The following is a 19,649-nucleotide window of genomic DNA, read 5'->3' as shown; positions in this document are numbered from 1 at the left end:
AAACTAAGAGTGAGCAGAAAACTGGTCAGATTACTAAAAGGTTAAGCCTTTTAAGCTACAATGGTCATTGTATGAAGCAACAATTTTACAAGTGCCCCACAATTGTAGTTTGTATGGGAGGGTTGGAAAATAGCAACTTCCCAAGAGAAGGTCATATTAAATCTTGAATAGGCTTTGCCAACACAAGACTGTAAAGCATCCTATTGTGGAGTGTTTTTCTGCACTAGGACTGGTATACTTGTCAGGATAAAGGGAAAGGATTGGGGGAAAAGAACATCAAATTCTGGAGGAAGTTGTCAATGGGAAGAAGGTTCACCTTACAACAAAACCGTGACCTGAAGCGCACCATGGATAAAGTAAAGGTGAATGTCTTTACGTGGTCTAGTCAGAGCCCAGACGTGAACCCTATTGAAAACAGTGGATTAACCTTTATTGCTGTCCACCAATGGTCACCAACCCATGACTGAGCTTGAATGGCCCTGTAAAGAATAAGCAAATATTGCGCAGCATAGAAATAGTCTGTACAGCAGTAATACAACAGACTGAAGGATGTTAATCAAAGCTAATAAAGGTAGTTCACAAAGTATTGACACATGGGGTGACCCTTATTTAACATTTGGAGGTTATATACAGTTAGTAAAAAATATTTTTTCTTGATTTCATTCTGAAGAAACAATGTGAATACTTAGAGTGGAGAATGATTTTATTACATATCCACTTTTAAATCCTTTAAAGTACAATTGTTATGCATCCATTTTTGGTTAAACAAGCATGTATAGTTGAAAACTGGCATTAAAACCACAGTTGAAAGTAGCATTTTATTTATTTTATTTTTCTTTATGTATAGGTGCTGCACCATGGCACCTTTTTTTTTCTTGAGTGACATAACCCTTCTATAGTTACTAGACCCTTCATTATGGATAAAGCCATTGAGCAGGTTCAGGAGCTCGGCTACAGAGAACGCTTTAACAAATCCTTTGGGAGATAGAAGTAATACTACTTTTATTGGAATTGGTGGAGAAGTGTCTGCTCAACATTTATACCTCAATGAGGTTGATCATAAGTGATCTAAAAATGAGCTTCAATTACTATACTGAGGCATGATGCGTGTTCGTCAAATTTCACATTTTCCACTTTCTGTGGATGTTTGGTTACTTGAAACCAGTTCTAATACTCAAATATAGAAGATCTTCCCCCAGGCCGTGTCACTGCAGTGAAAGCAACTCTATCTTCCTCTGATCTTTGCCTTCCTTAGTACACCCCTCAGGTCCTTTTTCATAGATAATAAATTCTAAGGCCGCTGAAGATGTCCATGTTGCATTTCATGTCTGAACAGACCTATAATGTGGAGCGTCTACATTCCTAGCAGAACTATTAAGCTTGTTTATATACAGCAGTTTAGGCATTGTGTGCACCTGCAGCTTCTATTATAGGTAAAATATACATTTTCTAAACACGGTTGTAAACTTATTAGGAGGACAGTAATGTAATTAAGCAATTTGCCAATAGTGATATGGTTGTTTTGACAGTTAAATTAATTAGTGATTTTTTTTTTCCAAAGGTAACATTGGGAAAGGGTGCAGGTGAAAGTTTACCTTTAGTGGTATAATCTGCATTAAGAAGATCACCTTTTCACTTTAAGTAAAATTTTATCCTTAAGACCTGAGAGCACTGAGAGCAATGGTAGTAAAAGATCCTTCCTTTTTTTTTTTTTTTTTTTTTTTTTTTTTTTTTTAGTTTTCAGTTACGATAGATAGAAAAAGCATGCTGTACAGAGAGCGTTCAGTTTTCTGGAGAGGGTGAGGATGAGCCGGTAGCATTTGGCTGTGTCCTTTCGAGAAAAGGGCAGTGATCATCTCTGCTTAATCATTTACTGATGCATTACAATGGATTGCTAAATATCCAGATATTGCTGGGCACATGTTAGACTTTCACACAAGGTAATCAAGTTTGTGGCTTTTCTGTCATCAATGGAAACCTTAAACCAATGAAATATTGAGTGGTTGACCAATTCCCTAAAACCTTAAGTGTTTAGAATGAGTAAAAAAAAATCAAGCTTGATAAACTAATACAAATGTGACGTTAAACTGCACTTGACTGTGTAAAATTGCTAAAGAAAACTAAAACTGTATCCGTTATTTTTAGCATGGTTTTTAAAGGATGTCCTAAATAGATGGTTATGAAATCAGCTGTGACTGTGGCTTTTGCATTGTTGAACTGGTTAAATAAAAAAAAAAGTCTTGGTCTTGAAAATCGATCCCATGCCAGATTTTATCCTAGTTGTAAGCTTATTTACAAGCTCTAGAATGTGTCAATTTAGGTGAAATTTCCCCAATTTCATTGTTTAAATATCGTGCAAAGAACAGTGCTCACTTTTTTTCAGTGTGGTATTGTACAACTTCTCACTCTGCTGCCCCCAACCCCCCCAGATATTTCTTCTTTGTACGAAATTGTTATAAATGACTTCACCCAAGCTTGCTTGTCTGAAAAAGTTGGCACGCTGGCTAACTGATTCCTTTTGCCTCTGTGGTCTCTGCACATGTTTATCTACCTGCTTCTAGGTAAATATTGGTTTATAGAGTTGCAAGGAATATTTAAAGTAAGCAGAACAGGACATATGCTCTCCTCAGAGCCAACCATTCTTGTACGCTTCTAATCTTGGCCCTACAGGTGTGTATGAAAGTGAGATGGGTGCAGAAACAAGGCTGACTAGGAGGACTGGTTCCTCCGCTTGTGTAGTGCTAAGATGAGCTTAACTGCCCTGAAATGTCCTCCGAGACAGAGAGGAATTGTTCATGATTTGTGAATGATACAAGGGGAAATGTGCAGGGAGATTTAATAATGAAATCGGGTATTAGGATTATTGTGATTACTTAAAATGCTGGTTTCAGCTTTAAGATTAGCATGACTTCATGACACTTCCGTCCTGGCCTAAGTTTTATGTGCTTGCCATATGACTGGTTACCATTGTGAGACTAATATAAATCGGCTCCTCATTGGGGCGTTGTTATTTTATACAGTGAAGGAAGTCTTATAAAGATCTGTGCATAGGTAATCCTTACTAAATATGTATTTTTATAATCTTTAAATTTAATGCAGTTTAAACTACAAGACGTCATATAATCTATACGTTGTGCAAATACACAGGATTTAAGTGAGTGAAATAAAGGTTTCTTCTCTTGCATTGGTTTTCCACCAATAATGCTGGTTAACCTTGGTTATCTTTATTTTGTTTTCTCAAATTTTAATATATTAATCGTCTTTAAATAGTTTGATACTATAATAAACATTTTAAACCTTTTAAAAAACCTCTAAATTATTCTACTTTAAATGCTATTTAAAAAGCCAGTAAACGTAAACAGTAGTGAAATGAATATTTGTTTTTATAGTGGTAATACAGTACCTCCCCTTCATAAAGGATTTCCACACACTTGCATTTTGCATCTCCACCAAATCATCCCTCAGGTTGGTATACTCAGACAAACTTCTGGGTATGCACATGATGGGTTTTTCATACCTATAGAAAGGCTTGATGGGCTCATACAGAGTTACAAAATAATTGGCTGACTGCCTCTAATATTTACTGTACAACTTGCAAGCTTACCATTTTTTTTTTTTTCAAAATTATCGATGCCCATGTGAGTAGGGTTGTTGCCTATTGCATACTTTCTAATTTTGGTAAATTGTAGGGAAAGTTCCACTGGACCATCAGTGGTTATCTCTTCTCACTGGTATCTACTCCTCACTTGAGCAACAACTGCTACCGGTTATATTGTGGTGGGTGAGCCATGGTTGTACAATCTACTTGCATTTCAGACGTTCAGTTGGTTGTATTCTCCAAAGCACTAAACACATAACAAACATAATCTTTTCTTTCAGTATATTTCCCCCTAACGGAGTGATCAGAATCTTGGTTGTGTTCAACTGACTATTAATTAAATCAGAAGTAAAAAAAAATCTGTTTATGACCACACTGAATGTACTTCTTAATCCGTAATGGTCACTGTCCTAGCGGACAGTAAGAATACATAAGTGGTTCTATGTGTACGTTTTTAGTGACTAATGTGTTTTTTGTTTTTCTTTCACTTCCAACAGAATATTCTTCTTCCTGAATGTTTTTACTCCTTTTTTGACCTGAGGAAAGAATTCAAGAAGTGTTGCCCGGGATCTGGTGATTTAAGTGAACTAGATGTGACTGCAATGGCAAATTGTATCCTTTTATCTTTTTTCTAATTCCCATTACTACAGTTTTTTTTATATTTTTCCTTGATCTGCATTTAAGCATTGTAGCTACTATTTTTGATAGTTATTTCTGATGATGTGAAGTGGAAATGGGAAAGCAGCTTTTAGGTATAGCACAACTTTAAATTAATCATGGCAGAAATATGAGTCTGTCATCCGTGCCTTGCGTTCTGAAAATAAGTTACTTGGCAATTTTACAGTGTTGAAGCCAGTAGATTAGCAAAGGCAATGACCTGGAACATGTATTGGAACATGAAGATTCAAAAATAAAAACTCCTGGACTGCATACTTCTGATCTAGCGAGTCTAGGTATTGAAAACTCCAAACCAGACGCAACAACCTAAATTTGTTTTTTTTGATAGCTATAGGGGATATACCCCACTGTGTGCTGTATCTGGGCTTTGAAAGATATTTAGGTATTTCTGGTGACTTGGCATGTCCACCTACTACAGGAGAGATGAATACAAGGCAACTCGCCCTACACAATGATTGAGAGACATAGTGGCAGGTTTTTATTTTTAGGAAGCTCCTGCTACCAAGGTTCATGCTAGATTACTGTAATGATCTGTAAGTGGCCCTTTATTCTCGTTTATGTATATTTACACCATATTTGCTTATCCTGAAGTTCAGGCTAAATAAAGGGGGTCCACACAAGCCAGGCAACTAAGTTGAGTGATTGCATGAAGACATACTGGGAGACCTACCAGGGGAGGAACAGCAGGGAAAATTCAGAAAGATTAATAAACATTTTTTACCTTTAGCATACAAGCACTTGCATGTTATTTGGACTACATAGTATTATTTGCTGCTTTATTAAAATGAACACTCTTTCTATAAAAATATGTGAAGGAAGAGCTTTACCTTTTGTCCATAGCATAGTTATAATCTACCTTCTTATGTAGACCCATACACCCTTTCTGGTTAGAAGTGATCATGTTAGGGTCTCTTTCCAAAAGTCTTTGTAAAGTGTGATTTGTGAATGTTGCACATTGGCTTTTTTTCTTTAGGTAGGTTGACTTTCTTTTCTTTTTGGAAGTATGTGTTTTTTTTCTGACCTGGACTAGTGCATTAAATGAAGCCAAGTTCTTTTATCACAAAAGGCTGTAAATATCTTTTGTGTGCTCCTTAATCTCTTGGTAGCTGAATATCTGGAAAGCAGCAGTGTTTTCACAGCCTGTAATAGGAGTTCACCCTCGACACTCCTCTGTTGATTCTTGTCATGTGGCGACCTACACGCTACTTGTATTCAAGTTTTATTCAGTTTCTCGCTCACCTACAAAGGTGTATTTGGCTGCTTTTATTTATTTTTTTTTTTCAGCAGTAGTTAAAACCGCTACCACTAAAACATGATGTAAGATGCTGTTGCTATCTCCATGCTGAAAAATGCTAAATCCTTTAGTTTCAGTAGTCTCTAACACACTTGATATGAGCATACAGATAACTGGGTGGCAATTAGCTGAACACCTGAGCTGTTTACTCATTCTGGGTCACGGATTCAGAAGGTATTAAAGATGGAGAATCACAGCACCAACCAGGCAAGCAGGATTTTTGCAACCCATTAGCAACAGTTGCCTAACTCTTTTATCGGTGAAAGGTGTGTTAACATTTTAGCCCTAGGTTCTGAAAAAGGCAGTAAGATTTTTTTTTTCAAGATTCAGAAACCATACAGTGAATAAGAAAATAAAGAAATGTAAAAAACATTAACTCAGACATTGTAATTTTTAAAAATAATAATGTATGACAATTTTCTGTTATCTCTTTACTGATGCAGTTTCGTCATCTTTTACACCAAATAACTGGTAAAAGCACTGCATTGTGTACTGTCTAGTGATCTTCAAACATACTTGCAACACTTTTCTGCCTTTCATGTTCAGAAAACCTGACTTTAAAAAAAAAAAAAAAAAATGTAAATTGGTTTCTTATGGCCCTCTATTAGATTCTGGGAGAGGGAGTGGATCTCAAAACTGGCTTTGGGGCTTAATGTATTTTCAATTTGTTAATATTGATGGCCTATAAATTAAGCTTAATAATACAATCTGACAGTCTCTTGCTAGAAACGATTCAAAGGCCAAGTAAGGAATGATTCTGATAATCCAAAGCCACTATTCTGTATTTGGTGGCAAGAGCCAAGACTTTCAGTTTGTTTGCCATTAGCACAATCCAATTATTAACATATAGAATGGCCAAGAGGCCAGTGCATTTTTTGCACCATTTTGTGTTTGAAATGTACAATACTGTTGGCAGTCCTGGGTCTTATGTCAGCACATCTCTCTATAATTGCTAGTTGATTGGCTATGACTGGTATTAATACACAGAACAATGCCATGTCTGTTTCCTTTCTTTAAAGTTGTTTAATATTCAGGACTCCAATAAAGCTGAAGCATCAGCATAATTGACAGGACAATAATCTTTTTAAAGAAGAGGTCGGCATTAAAAGTTCAATATATGCAACTGAATATAATAACATACCTGCACATGGAGAGGTTATCCATCCGGCATCTCTTCTAGGGTGTAACTATTTAAAGTTATTAAGGATCATTTCCCTGGAATAATCTGATTTTGCTGGTGATGGCACACAGGAAAGAAGCATATGCAAAACTTTCTCGTTCAGTTGCTTTTGTTTTTTTTTTCCTTGCTTACACAATGGTTCTAAAACCAGAGAATACAGTATGTTAAAGGGTTTCTCATGATAAAATTAGTGCCTTTACCTGCTGGTAAAGAAAACTTAGTGCTTTTCGGTAAGGGCTCATGGCCTTATTTTAGTGGAATTGTTTTTTTTTTTTACTTTTTTTTTTCTTCTCTTGAATATCTTGGTTGTATTTCCTATACATATTTATAGGCTGGTGTAGGTTAAACATAAATCCCTGTATTCTCAATTTCAGGGCAAAGTTAGAATTTTGTGTCTATAGTAACCAAACTGGTTTTAGCTTTTTCTAGGGTCATTAAAATCTGATCACTATTGTTTGTTTTATGTGATGCAATTCGTTTATGGTTTTGCCCCAGCTGTCATATGTATGGCTAGGCTACCTGTGCAACATGAAAATGTCATCTGGAAATAGTTATCCCTTTTCCATGTAACTTTCAGCGTCCATGCAAATCATTGTTTAGCGTGTTCGAGGTTCACACATCCTGGATGTGTTGGTTCTTTGTTTGTTTAGTAAGCTTTGTGTTCAGAAGGCTCCGGGTGACTTCCTCTGAGAAAACCTGCTGAAATCTTTATTCTGATTCTTGACTGCTTGGATTTTAACTCCCAAGTCCCCTTTATTTTTCCATGGCTTTGTTTACCTGTCCAGGTGTATGCAATGATGTTTTCCCTTAGATGATTTTGTCACGGCAAACACTGGATGATTACTGTAAAGGGTAATGGCAGTTTTTATATAGCTTTTGATATATAGGTTACTGATCTTAAGAAGAAACTGTATGCTGTAGTTTCAGTGACCACATTCCAAGCTCATTGTTTTTGCCGGAAAAGTAATTATGCTGCTTTTGCATATTTTATAAAACATTTGTAAATTAGTCCATTGGAGGTGTATGCATTTAGGTTGCAGATTCTCAACCTCCCTTTTGAAAAACCGCGGACTTTTAGTCCTCCAAGCAAGGAGTGCAACTCGAGAGCATACAATATGGCACAATCATTGTATGCAATACAGAGCTTGCATATGTTAAAAGAAATATGTTGACTTACATGAACAAATACAATTACCTTTTCAAATAAAAATAAATGTTAGCAAACATTGATAACCTTAGGTTATAGTGATCTTTTAAGCACAATTCCCAAAATTCTGTAAAGCAAACTTTAATAGTTGTTTGTCATAGTGAAGACAGCCATTATGGATTGCAGACTGCAATTCCCGGAAGTGGTAACTGTTCCAGGATGTTTGTTTGACTTGCAATTTCACCTCCAAAAAAACCTTTAAGGTAACCCATCTCCTATGTTACGATGACATTCAATGCTAAATGCTTTTTTTGGAGAACCTAACCAGTAACCACAATTTATCCATATTAACCTAACCATTACCTCTAAAACCTTTATTTTTTCTTGAAATGCGTGGGATCTGGAAGTGATGATACATTCTTGCTGTTATATATGAGATCCAGCACTGCTTTATTTGTACCTGGACTCAGGAAAATACAAAATATGGCTGTCATGGGCATTTAGTTGGGTTTTGCTTCAATAATCGGTCATTTTATCAATTTCAGCTCTGTTTTGTGTGTGATGCAGAATACAACAAAAGTAATATTACATTTGAAAGCTAAAGAAAGGGCTGAGCAAACTATGGGAATCATTTTGTCAGAAACAGCTGCCCTTCTGTTCTGTGTAGAGCTGCTCACTTCACCTTGGCAAAGGAAATATCGTTACACGAAGTAGATCAGATATCCACAAGCAGCAGTTTTGTGTTTATCAGCTTATGCTCTTGATAGAATGATTCATAGAATTATGCAGGACTTGGTATTTTTCCTGCGACCGAAGAACAATTTTATTCGTCTAGCTGTAGAGCTTTTTGCAAGTTAATTGAAGTAATTTACTTGGAATTATCAGGGGAGCTGACAGTCTGTTTTTTGCACATTCTTACAAACTGTTATATTCAGGGAATCTGTGTTGGCATTGATTAATTTGAGGTGTATGGATGTGTTCTTTTAATTTTGTTTTTTTTTTCCTCTGTCAAGTCACATTCCTCTGAAATATTAAAGTAAAGGTATGTAGCTAATCATGCTTTAGAGGATGCCATACAAAATCACTAGGTCTGAACACAATCACCTGTGATGGCACCATTACCACAATGATGGTGCCATTGACACAGCTTTAGAGGAGCTGTGTGCTGCCGCTGTGTGCTGCCACTTGGAAATTTTAGTGAATGAGTATTTCTATAGACGCTGTCCTTTGCTTGTTATTTTCAAGGTGAAGGTGTCTCTAAATCTGGAAATTCCAAACTGCTCTCCGTGTTTTCTTCCTATGCCAGTGACTTGGGTAGAGGCGCCAGAGTTAGAAATCGGGACAATACTCCTGTTAAATCCTCCTTAAAACCCATTTTTTTAAAAGTCTTTTAAGGTTTTTATTTGACTCCTGTGGGGAGATTTCTGCTCCCATCCTGTCTGTCCTATCAGAACAATAAATGAGTGCTGGTAAAGTTGGAGTTATGGGAAGACCAGCATATGAAAGCAGAATATATATTTTAAACCTTTCCCCGAATAAAAGGGAAAAAATGCATTTTAAGCTTAAGAAGTCTGCACCGGGATGCATTTGCTTTTAGGGCTTTCAGTATAGTATACTGTAAAACATAGATTTGACACCTTGTTGCAATGCTAGCATTCTTCTTGGTGATTTTTGTCCTGCGGAGTGGGTTAATTCTGAGACGATTGGGTAGGGACAAGACAACAGGCAACATGACAGGTCCTATATGTGTCAAGCCTGCTGAGCAAGTTTGGTCTGTTTTGGATGCCTTATAGCATGCCGTGTGCAGTGTTCTTGGCTGTTCTACGTGAATCACTCCACCCATTTCACTGCCGCCTTTCCCTGAAGAGAAAATGTTTAAGTGCGTAGTTGCTGCCCTGTGATCCACCCAATTGCTCTTTTGAATGTACATAGCATGAGAAAAATCATTTTAATCTCCTGTACTGGAATTGTGAGAGTTTTATACAGACGTGAGGGATAATACCCGCTGACAGTCATCTTGCACTTTATTATTAAATGTTTGACAGTTGATCAGTTGTATAATTTGACTTGCATTGTGCACCACTAGTTTCTGTTTTCTCTGCTTCTAAAAGTTGCTGAGCTTGATTTTAATTAGGCTCCTAAATTTTTTGCATTATGTAACTTTTTTTTTTTTTTTTAAACCTGTTTTCCTCCTGGGTATTCAAATAAATAGTTTAAAGTTCATTTTTTATTAGTTTGCAAATTGACCATTATCCGCTCTGGACAATGAACTCCATTAGCTGTTCAATCCAGTGCTCAACCCAGAAATTTTTTGTAGGTGGGTGTCAGACCCTGTATTGTGACCCATTTCATTAGTAACCACCCAAAAACAGCGTGCTTACTGAAAAGTGCAGGGTGGTGCACCCGGCTAAAAGGGGCTGGGGAGAACACTGCAATCCATTATCTAGATGACGTTTCCTATTTTATTTTTTTAAAGGCCTACATTATATACTTGCATTTAGCACATGATCAGTGTTGCTTGCATTGTTCTGTTTACCCTGACAACACCAGCTGGGGCCCGGTTGACTTGTCAGCTCTGTCTTCTTAACTTTCCCATTGTGAAGGGTGCAGCCACTGATTCATGGCATACATCCGGGTTTTAACTCTCACATAGCTGTTTGTCAGCCAAGATTGCCATCACTCCCAGTCAATCTGCATGCTGCTGTAAAAACCACTTGTTTGTCTGCATCATTGCACAACAAATGTCCTGAAAACTTTGCCGATGTGTTTGATTTGTACAAGTAGTGACAGGCTGGAGTCACAGTAATAAAGGGAAGGGCTGGGTTGTGCATGATAATGACTTATCCTGAGAACATGTGTGGGTTGAATATAATCTGCAGTGTTGATAACTTCTCACTCCATTCTCCCATGTTGGTGTTTTTCTGTTAAGGGAATGAAACACAAAAAGCCACATTTTGCGAAGACCTGTTTAGAATAATTATCTGTCAAAGTGAAGATGGCCATCCTGTGTTGCAGGCTGCAGTGCCCAATTTCCAGTAGTCCAGACGTAATAGTAGAATGGCCCATTTAAGATATGTTTTACTAGGGTGCAATCGGCTTCTTGCTACCATTCACTAGTGTGAATAAATTCCCCTCTCACTGGTACAACAATTAAAACACTGGAAATATGAGTGAATTGTATTACATTTACTTGTGCCCCCAATTGATTTGCATTAACTTGTCAAACATTTCATGAAAAGTCAGTCTTGCTGGTGTACATAAATGTGTTTTGTACCAGAAGTGTCTGGAGCTTGGAACATCAGTGAATGCTGTTCTGAGACCTGCAAAGAAGTTCTAAAACAGTTTGTGTTAACTGATGTACAGCACTGCCTAATATGTTGGCGCTGTATAAATCCTGTTTATTATTAATAATAATAATGTAGGTATAAAGGTGGCAATGCATTGCAATATTATTCCTTGTCATATGTCTTCACAAATGTGCCATTGAATGTGAATATTCAAGGGAAATGCATGCAATCCATGGCCATTTTAATCTTCTGTAATAAGATGTCTAATGCATACAATGTCAAACAAAAGTACCAGAAATTGAAGATGATTTGTCATTCACAAGTTCCCCCATGAAGAACTTAATTTACTTTATATAATGTAGTGAGGATGATGGGCAGTAACCGGAATATTGTGAAACTTTTTTTGGGAAATGAAGGTTTATGTAATAACCAAAGCCAATTATGTTGGCTTCTCTGATGCTGATGAAGTTTGACTGCATTCTGAGATGATCTTTGGGAAGGGCAAATATGCCTTTTTTATTTAAATATATAATATTTTGGGGGAAAAAAAATCTGAGAACAAGCATTACGTTTACAAATGGTAGCTGTGATCTGTTTGTAGGTAGGGATATGTCTGTTGTAATATAAAGATTTTCTAAAGGTGCCTACAAGTTACCAATATTTTTCTAATAAAACCTCATGGGGCAAGCATATGTGTTCATTCCTTCTCATCAGATAATTTTGTGCTTGCGTTGTACACAGTAGGTGCATCATTCTTGTGGAAATGGTTGGCAGACTCCTATAACATGGCTCATCTGGCATTATTAGAATGTATCTTGGTTGATTCTCCGATTTACTGAGCGATACTGGCCAGAGTTGTCCACGGTGCCCAAATCTTAATCGGGCCAAATCTGACACTGCAAACTAACCATTTGTAGGACAAATGCTTAAGATTTGTTTTCGTTTGATTTCAGCTACTTATGTTTTTAGTAATCAGTCTTGTATAGTATTCCTTAACCAAGATTTACAGACTTAGGACTGGAAAAACTGAATACAGAGATGACCCATGGAGCTTCAGAGGTGACCACAATGGCAGACATTATTGTGACGTTAATTTCTAAACCATACAGTAAGTAAATTTCAAAATATTTTCTGACAGTCCATAGGAAAATGTATGGTGGGAATGACTTTTGCTGCAATATTATCTAAGGACTTTTATGGCTACATAGTTTCTAGCTGCCATGTTGGAACTTGCCCCTATATTCCTCTAGTTTGTAACACTTGCCAACTGAATATTATTCTGATTTACAGTTTTTGTTATGTTTAATATGTTCACATTTATTGAATGCTTAAAATGAAAAAATAAACTGTAGTTGGATATCAAAGGGTGTATTCCACTGAAGTACCACACCTTTTATAGCAAATACTTGCTGAGCAAAGCACACTTAGAATTCATTAAAACTGTAATAAGCTAAAAAGTAACACAAGAAATTCAAAAAGCAAACATTGTGATGAATGTAAATTATAAGTATTGCCTTTTTGAATAGCAAAAATCCTATTTTGTAGCTGTGATTGATTGTTGCTTTGCACCTTCTCATATACACTTTAGACCTTATACGCTTCATAGTTCCCTGTTAACAATCCAAGGTCTTAAAATTGATCACCATCTTTTGGTGTCCAACCTCATTATGAATGGATATGGTTTTTTTTGTAATGCAGGCAGATGTGGTCTGACATCCATTGTTTCTACTTTAGTGTCCTATGATTCCACCTAATTGACCCGTCTGTCAGCTGAATAAAATAATAAATGAGCTGTAGTGCATTCTGCAAGCACATTTTGGCCAATAAAATGTGTATTCTGTTCACCACTTTGCCTCTGTTCCCTGTTTAAACGTATCAACCTGATTGCTATCTGATTTTTTCCTTATTCAGTTTTGGGTTTATTTAAATTTTACGTTACTAAATAGTTACGGGGTGGTAGATAAATGATGGGCAAATGGAAGCCCACAAAGTGAATTGTTTTATAGAATTTATAGAAATGTAAATATTTAGGACACTTTCAGAGATGGGATTATTTGGGTGTCATTTGGAGGACTTAATTCTGCCTAATATTTGTCTGTAATGTTAAAATGGCGTTGAAACCTGTATATTATGCACAGTTTTTGATTTTGTGGATTTTTGTGTAAAAATCTTTACATTTTAATATGTTAGGCTTTGCAAATGAATCTCCGAATCCTTAAGATTACAAACCCTGTGCCCAGGCAATGCTCGGAGTATTGCACTCTCTGTATTAAGCATTTTAAACATGACGTTCACCTTTGTAACTATAAACATTGTTTAGGCACTAAAATCTTGTTTTCTAGCGTTTTAGATGCACAGTCTTTGGCTGCCAGCAAAATGATTGCAAGAGTATTTTTAAAGCCTTTGCTCCTTAAGAACGATTTACTATGGCAGTTCTACTAAGGAGCAGAGTGGCTAGGGAGGTCAGGAATTGCCTTTTTGTGTTTTGCTATTGCTAAATTTCTGTATTCAGGGCACAGGTCACTTTTATGCATAATTATATTTACTGGAACCTCCTTTCCAAAAAAGAGGCTACAGTCTTTCTTATTTTGTTGATTTTTTTTTTTTGATCCATTGGATTTAACTATTTTTTTGTGTGTGTCTTTTAGGTCACAAATTTTCAGATCCAGAAAGAGTAAACTACAAATTTGAATCTGGTACTTGGTGAGTTCAATACCCATTTCAAAGTTGGATATTTTGTTTCTGACCTTGAAATTATACGTAAAATGTTTCTCTATTTGTTTTTGCAGCAGCAAATTGGAAACTATTGATGATAACACAATCATTCGAGCCCGGGGTCTACCATGGCAGTCGTCTGATCAAGATATTGCACGTTTCTTCAAGGGGTTAAATATTGCAAAGTAAGTGTGCCCCCTACTCATTTATCTTCCCTTGAGTTGTACCTCTGATTTGGTTTCTCTATGTTATCTTTATTAGTTATTTTGTGTTTTTTGTTTTTCCCAGTTGGCAAATTGCCATATCTTAGAGGGTGATTGTATACACCCTGCGGTATCTCAGGTAAGATTAGTGCAGGGTTATGGTTCTTTGGTTGAGCGAGACCCCATATTGCAGCAGTGTGTGTTTTCCCCTTGAGCTGGGTTGCTGTTTTTGAAAACAATTTAAATTCTGTCCCTCTTCCCTTCTGGCAAAATTTTCTTTTTGGATTTCACGGTAGTCTTATCTACCATGATTTTATCTCTGCATGTCGAAAGCTTCATGGTTGCTGTGAATATTTTTTTTTTTTTTTTTCTTTTGGGATGTCTTTCTTTTGATGAACGTGGGATAAGGTGGTCTTCAAATTAAACTTATTATTGCACATTCTCACAATTTGCAAAGAGGTCCATGCCTCTAGATTTTTCCACCTCTATGGATGGGTAAGGGTTTAATTGAATGTTGATCCTTGTGTGAAAAGTGAATCGAGGTAAAAATGGTTTTCATAAAGCCCATAGAAACCATCTACATTACTAACTTAATGTCTGCATTATTGGAGGATCTGTTTGCTACTGACAAGGGATTCTATCTCACTTTTTAATGTTAAGGTATATGTATAGCCCAACTAAACTCAAAACTGAAAAAGACAAATTTAAATGGCAATTTGGTAGATGGACAAATACACGGTATAAAAGCAAAGTAGCAGAATACATCTCCATATGGTACCCACCTTAAGAGCAACAACATATGTAAAACTACATTTTCCAGCATTCCCACATTACAGTGGAAACCATTTGTCTGCATGAGGAGGCAGGACTCTTGGTCACTGGAACTAGGCTATGGGCAATTGTATGATCTTGGAAACTTAAAGGGAGGAAAAGATTGGGGCATTGTGGATAGGTGTACAACTATAGATGGGCACAACCGACCAAGGAGGTTTTATATTCATAAAGTTCACTTTTAAAGTAATTAGGTTGTACTTAAAAAGTAATATTTTGACTTGTTTCATTTGGGTTTAGTTGGGTCATTTGTCTTACCGTAAAGAGTTCTTACTGCCCACTGCAAACAGATTTTCTTCTTCAAAACAATGAGAAGTGATGGCTGAAAAGGACAGAAATTGACCTAATCAATAGATTGGAGCTCAAAATTGTCTGATATAACTACGATGCACTTTCATGATTTCTTGCACACTTTGCAAGAACAGACCAAAGCAACCTGTTTTCTTGCAGGTATGATATGAAGGGTTGAGCAGCTGGGCTCCAACTCTTCTAAAGGAAAACACAATCTGAAATTTATTATAATGGTTGTACTATATAGACGTTCTATCAAAATGTAAAATGACAGTTTTGTGCTTTGGAAATGCTTATCCTGTCAAGGATTGCTCATTAATTAAGCAAATGACACCTAGATGTGTAGTATCTTTCCTTTCTTTTGGCCATTCAATTCTGTTTACATAGTTCCAAAGCCCTAAGATAGGCATAAGCATAACATACATGTATTAATATTTCCACCCTAACCAAATGATTACAGTGAAGCTGAAACCTTGTACAAAGAGTAGAGCATTGTCCCCCAAAATTCTGACACTCTACCTGTCTAGGCCACAGCCTTTGTCTCGTTTTAGACCTTCTGAGCCATAAGCGACAGAAGAGCCGCAGGTTTCCCTAATGTCTGACTCCTTTCTATGTTATATGTACAGAGGTGGAGCTGCCCTTTGTCTTAATGCACAAGGGAGAAGAAATGGAGAGGCTCTAGTCAGGTTTGTGAGTGAAGAACACAGAGATCTGGCTCTACAGAGACACAAGCATCATATGGGGAACAGATACATAGAGGTATGTTCTTCTGCAATGTGACTTGTGAGTGTTCACTGCTTTTGGAATTTAAATAACATGATATTATTTTCCCTCTTCTAGGTGTATAAAGCCACAGGAGAGGACTTTCTAAAAATAGCCGGAGGTAATTATGAGATAATGTAAACTGAGCCACTTAATTAGCTGTGATGTACCTTGTATGGAAAACACCGATGGGATTTGATTATTCTTGGGGGACTGAAGTTGTCATTATATTTTGGTGGTGGAAACTGGGCTGTAATGCAATCCATCCACTGACAATTACTCTCGATAAACCTACTGACTCTTGCAAAGGCGTCTGCAGTGGTGTCGCTACAATCACAATTTGCCTGAAACTGCAGTGCAGAACTGTAAAATGTATATAAAGCTATGCAGTTTTTATGAACATCCCTGCTGTGTCTATTAAAGACCGAGAGATACAAAAAATATTTATCAAGTTGCCACACTTGATTAGGAAAAAAAAATTATCTTGGCAGATTAGGTTACAAATATTTAGATCTATGTAGATAATGAACTGTGCGTTAAATTACCTGTAAAATGCCTGAGTTGGCCATAGCTGAGCGCCTGTTTTAAAAAATACTAATTGTCAAGCTGTCATGTTTAAATAATGGCTGCAGCTCTTCTTAAACAGTGTTAATCAGTTTGTTTTTGGATTTTGAATGTTTGTTCGGAGTCTGACTACCTAGATGAGCATGACGGCAGAGTACTTTCGCATTTGCAAAACTTCGTCAGTAATGCTAGCCTCCTCTTGCCCAGCGGCACAGGTTTACTTTTAGGCTTCAACCCATAAACTCTTTATATACATATTTTCAGTTTGGGCAATCCATTTAGGACTTTTTTTTTGCCCAGGTCTCTGCTTTTAGTTCTCCCATCCTAATCAGTGTTTAAGTCCACATTTGGTGAGCCAACACTATATTTTGGTCCTAAACATAAACTGGGCATCAGCGATGTGGTTTATGTATGCAGCTGGTCAGTTACTATATATCCAACTGTGTTCATTTACTAATTCTAGCTAGTAATTGATCAATTCATGTTTTTTTCACTTCATAGGTACTTCTAATGAGGTTGCTCAGTTTTTGTCCAAGGAGAACCAAGTGATTGTACGCATGCGAGGTCTGCCCTTTACTGCCACTGCTGAAGAAGTTCTGACATTCTTTGGGCAGCATTGCCCTGTGACTGGGGGCAAGGAAGGAATATTGTTCGTTACTTACCCTGACGGCCGGCCGACAGGAGATGCTTTTGTGCTGTTTGCTTGCGAGGAGTATGCGCAGAATGCACTGAAGAAGCACAAAGACTTACTGGGCAAACGATACATTGAGCTATTTAGGAGCACAGCCGCAGAGGTGCAGCAGGTATGATTGTTTACATCAGCCCAAATAATGCCAAATTACACCATGAATGTCTTCATCCTTAATCTCAGACAAATAAGGAACTTGTCAGCACATAGGATAGTCGGAGAGATAGCAAGATAATTTACATATCCTACTCAGTGAATCCAACAAAGGACAGCCAATGTCCAAAAAGTAAAATAACATAGGTTGTATATGGCTGCACAGAGCCAGTGTAAGGTGTTCTTGTACATATATCAAGACAAGTTTGTTGTGCATAAAAACTTTTCTTTTATGCAAACCTAGACTAGGTTTTTGCATAACTTTACAATTTGGATGGTGTAATGCATTATTTTTTCATGCATAGTATTTTGTCACAATTAAAACAAGAGTAAAATGAGAAGGATTATCTTTCCACCTTCCATGTTGTCAGTTGCATAGTCTATTAATGTTTAACAATGCTAATGTAATGTGAGTGCTTTCTTTTTTTTTTTTTCTTACCTTTTTAACCACGTGAATTCCAACACTGTGTAAACACAACTAGGTAATGTGCTTTAGTTCTAAAAACTTCCCTGCACTCTTGGCCGGAAAAATTCTAAATATCTGTGCGGACATGCTTTATACCCACTGTCCTCTGGCAAGGCTGGTCTTATTTAATATATCTATATCATGATAAATATGATTGTATGTGTCCCAGGTTGAAAATGTAATTTACAGTGAAGCTGGCTAAACGCCATTAGACATTTTTATTAACTGGATATTTGGACAAAATCTAACAATTTTTTTAAAAAACTAGCGAAGCCACAATAGATCTTGAAATCTTTGACAAATACTCCCCTAGTTCTTAATATGTTTTCATTAGTCCAAAATTTTGGTTGATTGAATATATAATGAGGTCATAGAGAAGAGCAGAAAGTGATTTTTTTTTTTTTAAAAAAGAAATAAGATTAAAAAATGGACAGATTCCACACTGCAAATATGCAGCAGGTTGTAAGGGGCCTTTTACAACTACCAGATAATAGGGGCACAGTCCCAATTTTTTTATTACCATCAAGGTAAATGTACATATAAAATTTTCTTTGCAGGTACTGAACAGATATTCGTCTACACCTCTTATCCCTATTCCAACACCACCCATCATTCCAGTTCTACCTCAGCCATTTATCCCTCCAATCAATGTCAGAGACTGTATTCGGCTGAGAGGTCTTCCCTATGCTGCTACAATAGAGGATATCCTGGAGTTTTTAGGTGAATTTTCTGCTGATATCAGGACACATGGAGTTCATATGGTACTGAACCACCAGGTAATGTCTAAATTATGTTCCTGCTATTCCACTTTGCTAAATCTAAAACACTAATAGCTTCAATGATTGTATTCCCCAGCTTGGCGCCATTGTGTCTGTAGGTGCCTTTTGGAAGCTAGATAGCCTTAGAATCTTAATCTTAGAATTTTGTTTTTTAGGTTTAAGTTAAGGGTTTGCAGTAAGTAGAGAAGGTAGGTATGATCTTACCTGTTTAATAAAGGTATTATCTTAAACCTTCTCCCAATGACATGATGAAAAAGGCTGTTGCATGCTGTTATCTTCTTGTGTCATGCCTTGTGTCATGCGGCATTAGATAATTGTAATGTGCAAGTTTTGACATTGACAGCTTTCCTTTTGTCACTCTCCTTTCCTTTCAGCAAACCATGGCATCAGGCATGTTTTGGAGTTTGTAAATGGGAATAGGAATTTTTTCCCCAACATATGTAGCACTGCCTTTTCCTCATAGGGCACTGAAATACTTACACCCTAAGTGTATGTATCTGATTTAATGTGAACAAATGCTGGAAAATGGTGTGGGGGGAGTGTCTGCCAAGTTAATTAATATTTTATGTGATGGTAGTTTCTAATGTCTGTATTTCAGTTATATTAGGTTGACCCAAACAAATAAAGCTGGAACAGTTGTTTTTTATTTGAAAATTACAAGTCAAATAAATTTAACTTTGTTAAAATGAATTATTAATGTTAAGAATCAAAGTTTGTTGTGTATGATTGGTCCTAATTTACACGCTTCTCTGACTTTTGTAAGCACTATCTGATTTCTCAGTCTCTATTATGGTTTGTTTATTGTCAGCAGGAGAGCTGCAGCTCAAACAATACAATTGGCAGACAGCTCTACTACCTTTCCCAGTCCTATCAGAGCACAATTAAACAATATGAGGCACATACAAACATTTGCTTGTTTTGCCCAGTTAGGTAAATTGGTTAGTTCAGTGATTTATTTAAAGGATGTCCATAATGCGTGTGTTAGTTAACTGGTGGATAAGGCATCACCTAAA

General features: G+C 36.7%; 1 protein-coding gene across 2 annotated transcripts in view; it reads left to right on the top strand.

Annotated features, from left to right (window-relative positions):
• The window catches only part of ESRP1 (epithelial splicing regulatory protein 1), a 42,876-nt gene that overhangs the window by 12,112 nt on the left and 11,115 nt on the right, over window positions 1-19,649 (top strand). For both annotated transcript variants that reach the window (XM_072410900.1, XM_072410899.1), the window contains exons 4-11: window positions 4,096-4,210; window positions 12,194-12,292; window positions 13,833-13,887; window positions 13,974-14,084; window positions 15,851-15,983; window positions 16,065-16,107; window positions 17,052-17,353; window positions 18,415-18,633. In XM_072410900.1, the coding sequence (XP_072267001.1) occupies window positions 4,096-4,210; window positions 12,194-12,292; window positions 13,833-13,887; window positions 13,974-14,084; window positions 15,851-15,983; window positions 16,065-16,107; window positions 17,052-17,353; window positions 18,415-18,633 (1,077 nt within the window). The remainder of the gene's footprint in view (window positions 1-4,095; window positions 4,211-12,193; window positions 12,293-13,832; window positions 13,888-13,973; window positions 14,085-15,850; window positions 15,984-16,064; window positions 16,108-17,051; window positions 17,354-18,414; window positions 18,634-19,649) is intronic.

This window comes from Pyxicephalus adspersus, chromosome 5, assembly GCF_032062135.1.
Source record: "Pyxicephalus adspersus chromosome 5, UCB_Pads_2.0, whole genome shotgun sequence".
NCBI classification, from domain to species: domain Eukaryota; kingdom Metazoa; phylum Chordata; class Amphibia; order Anura; family Pyxicephalidae; genus Pyxicephalus; species Pyxicephalus adspersus.
This window is presented reverse-complemented; position numbering and strand designations above follow the sequence as displayed.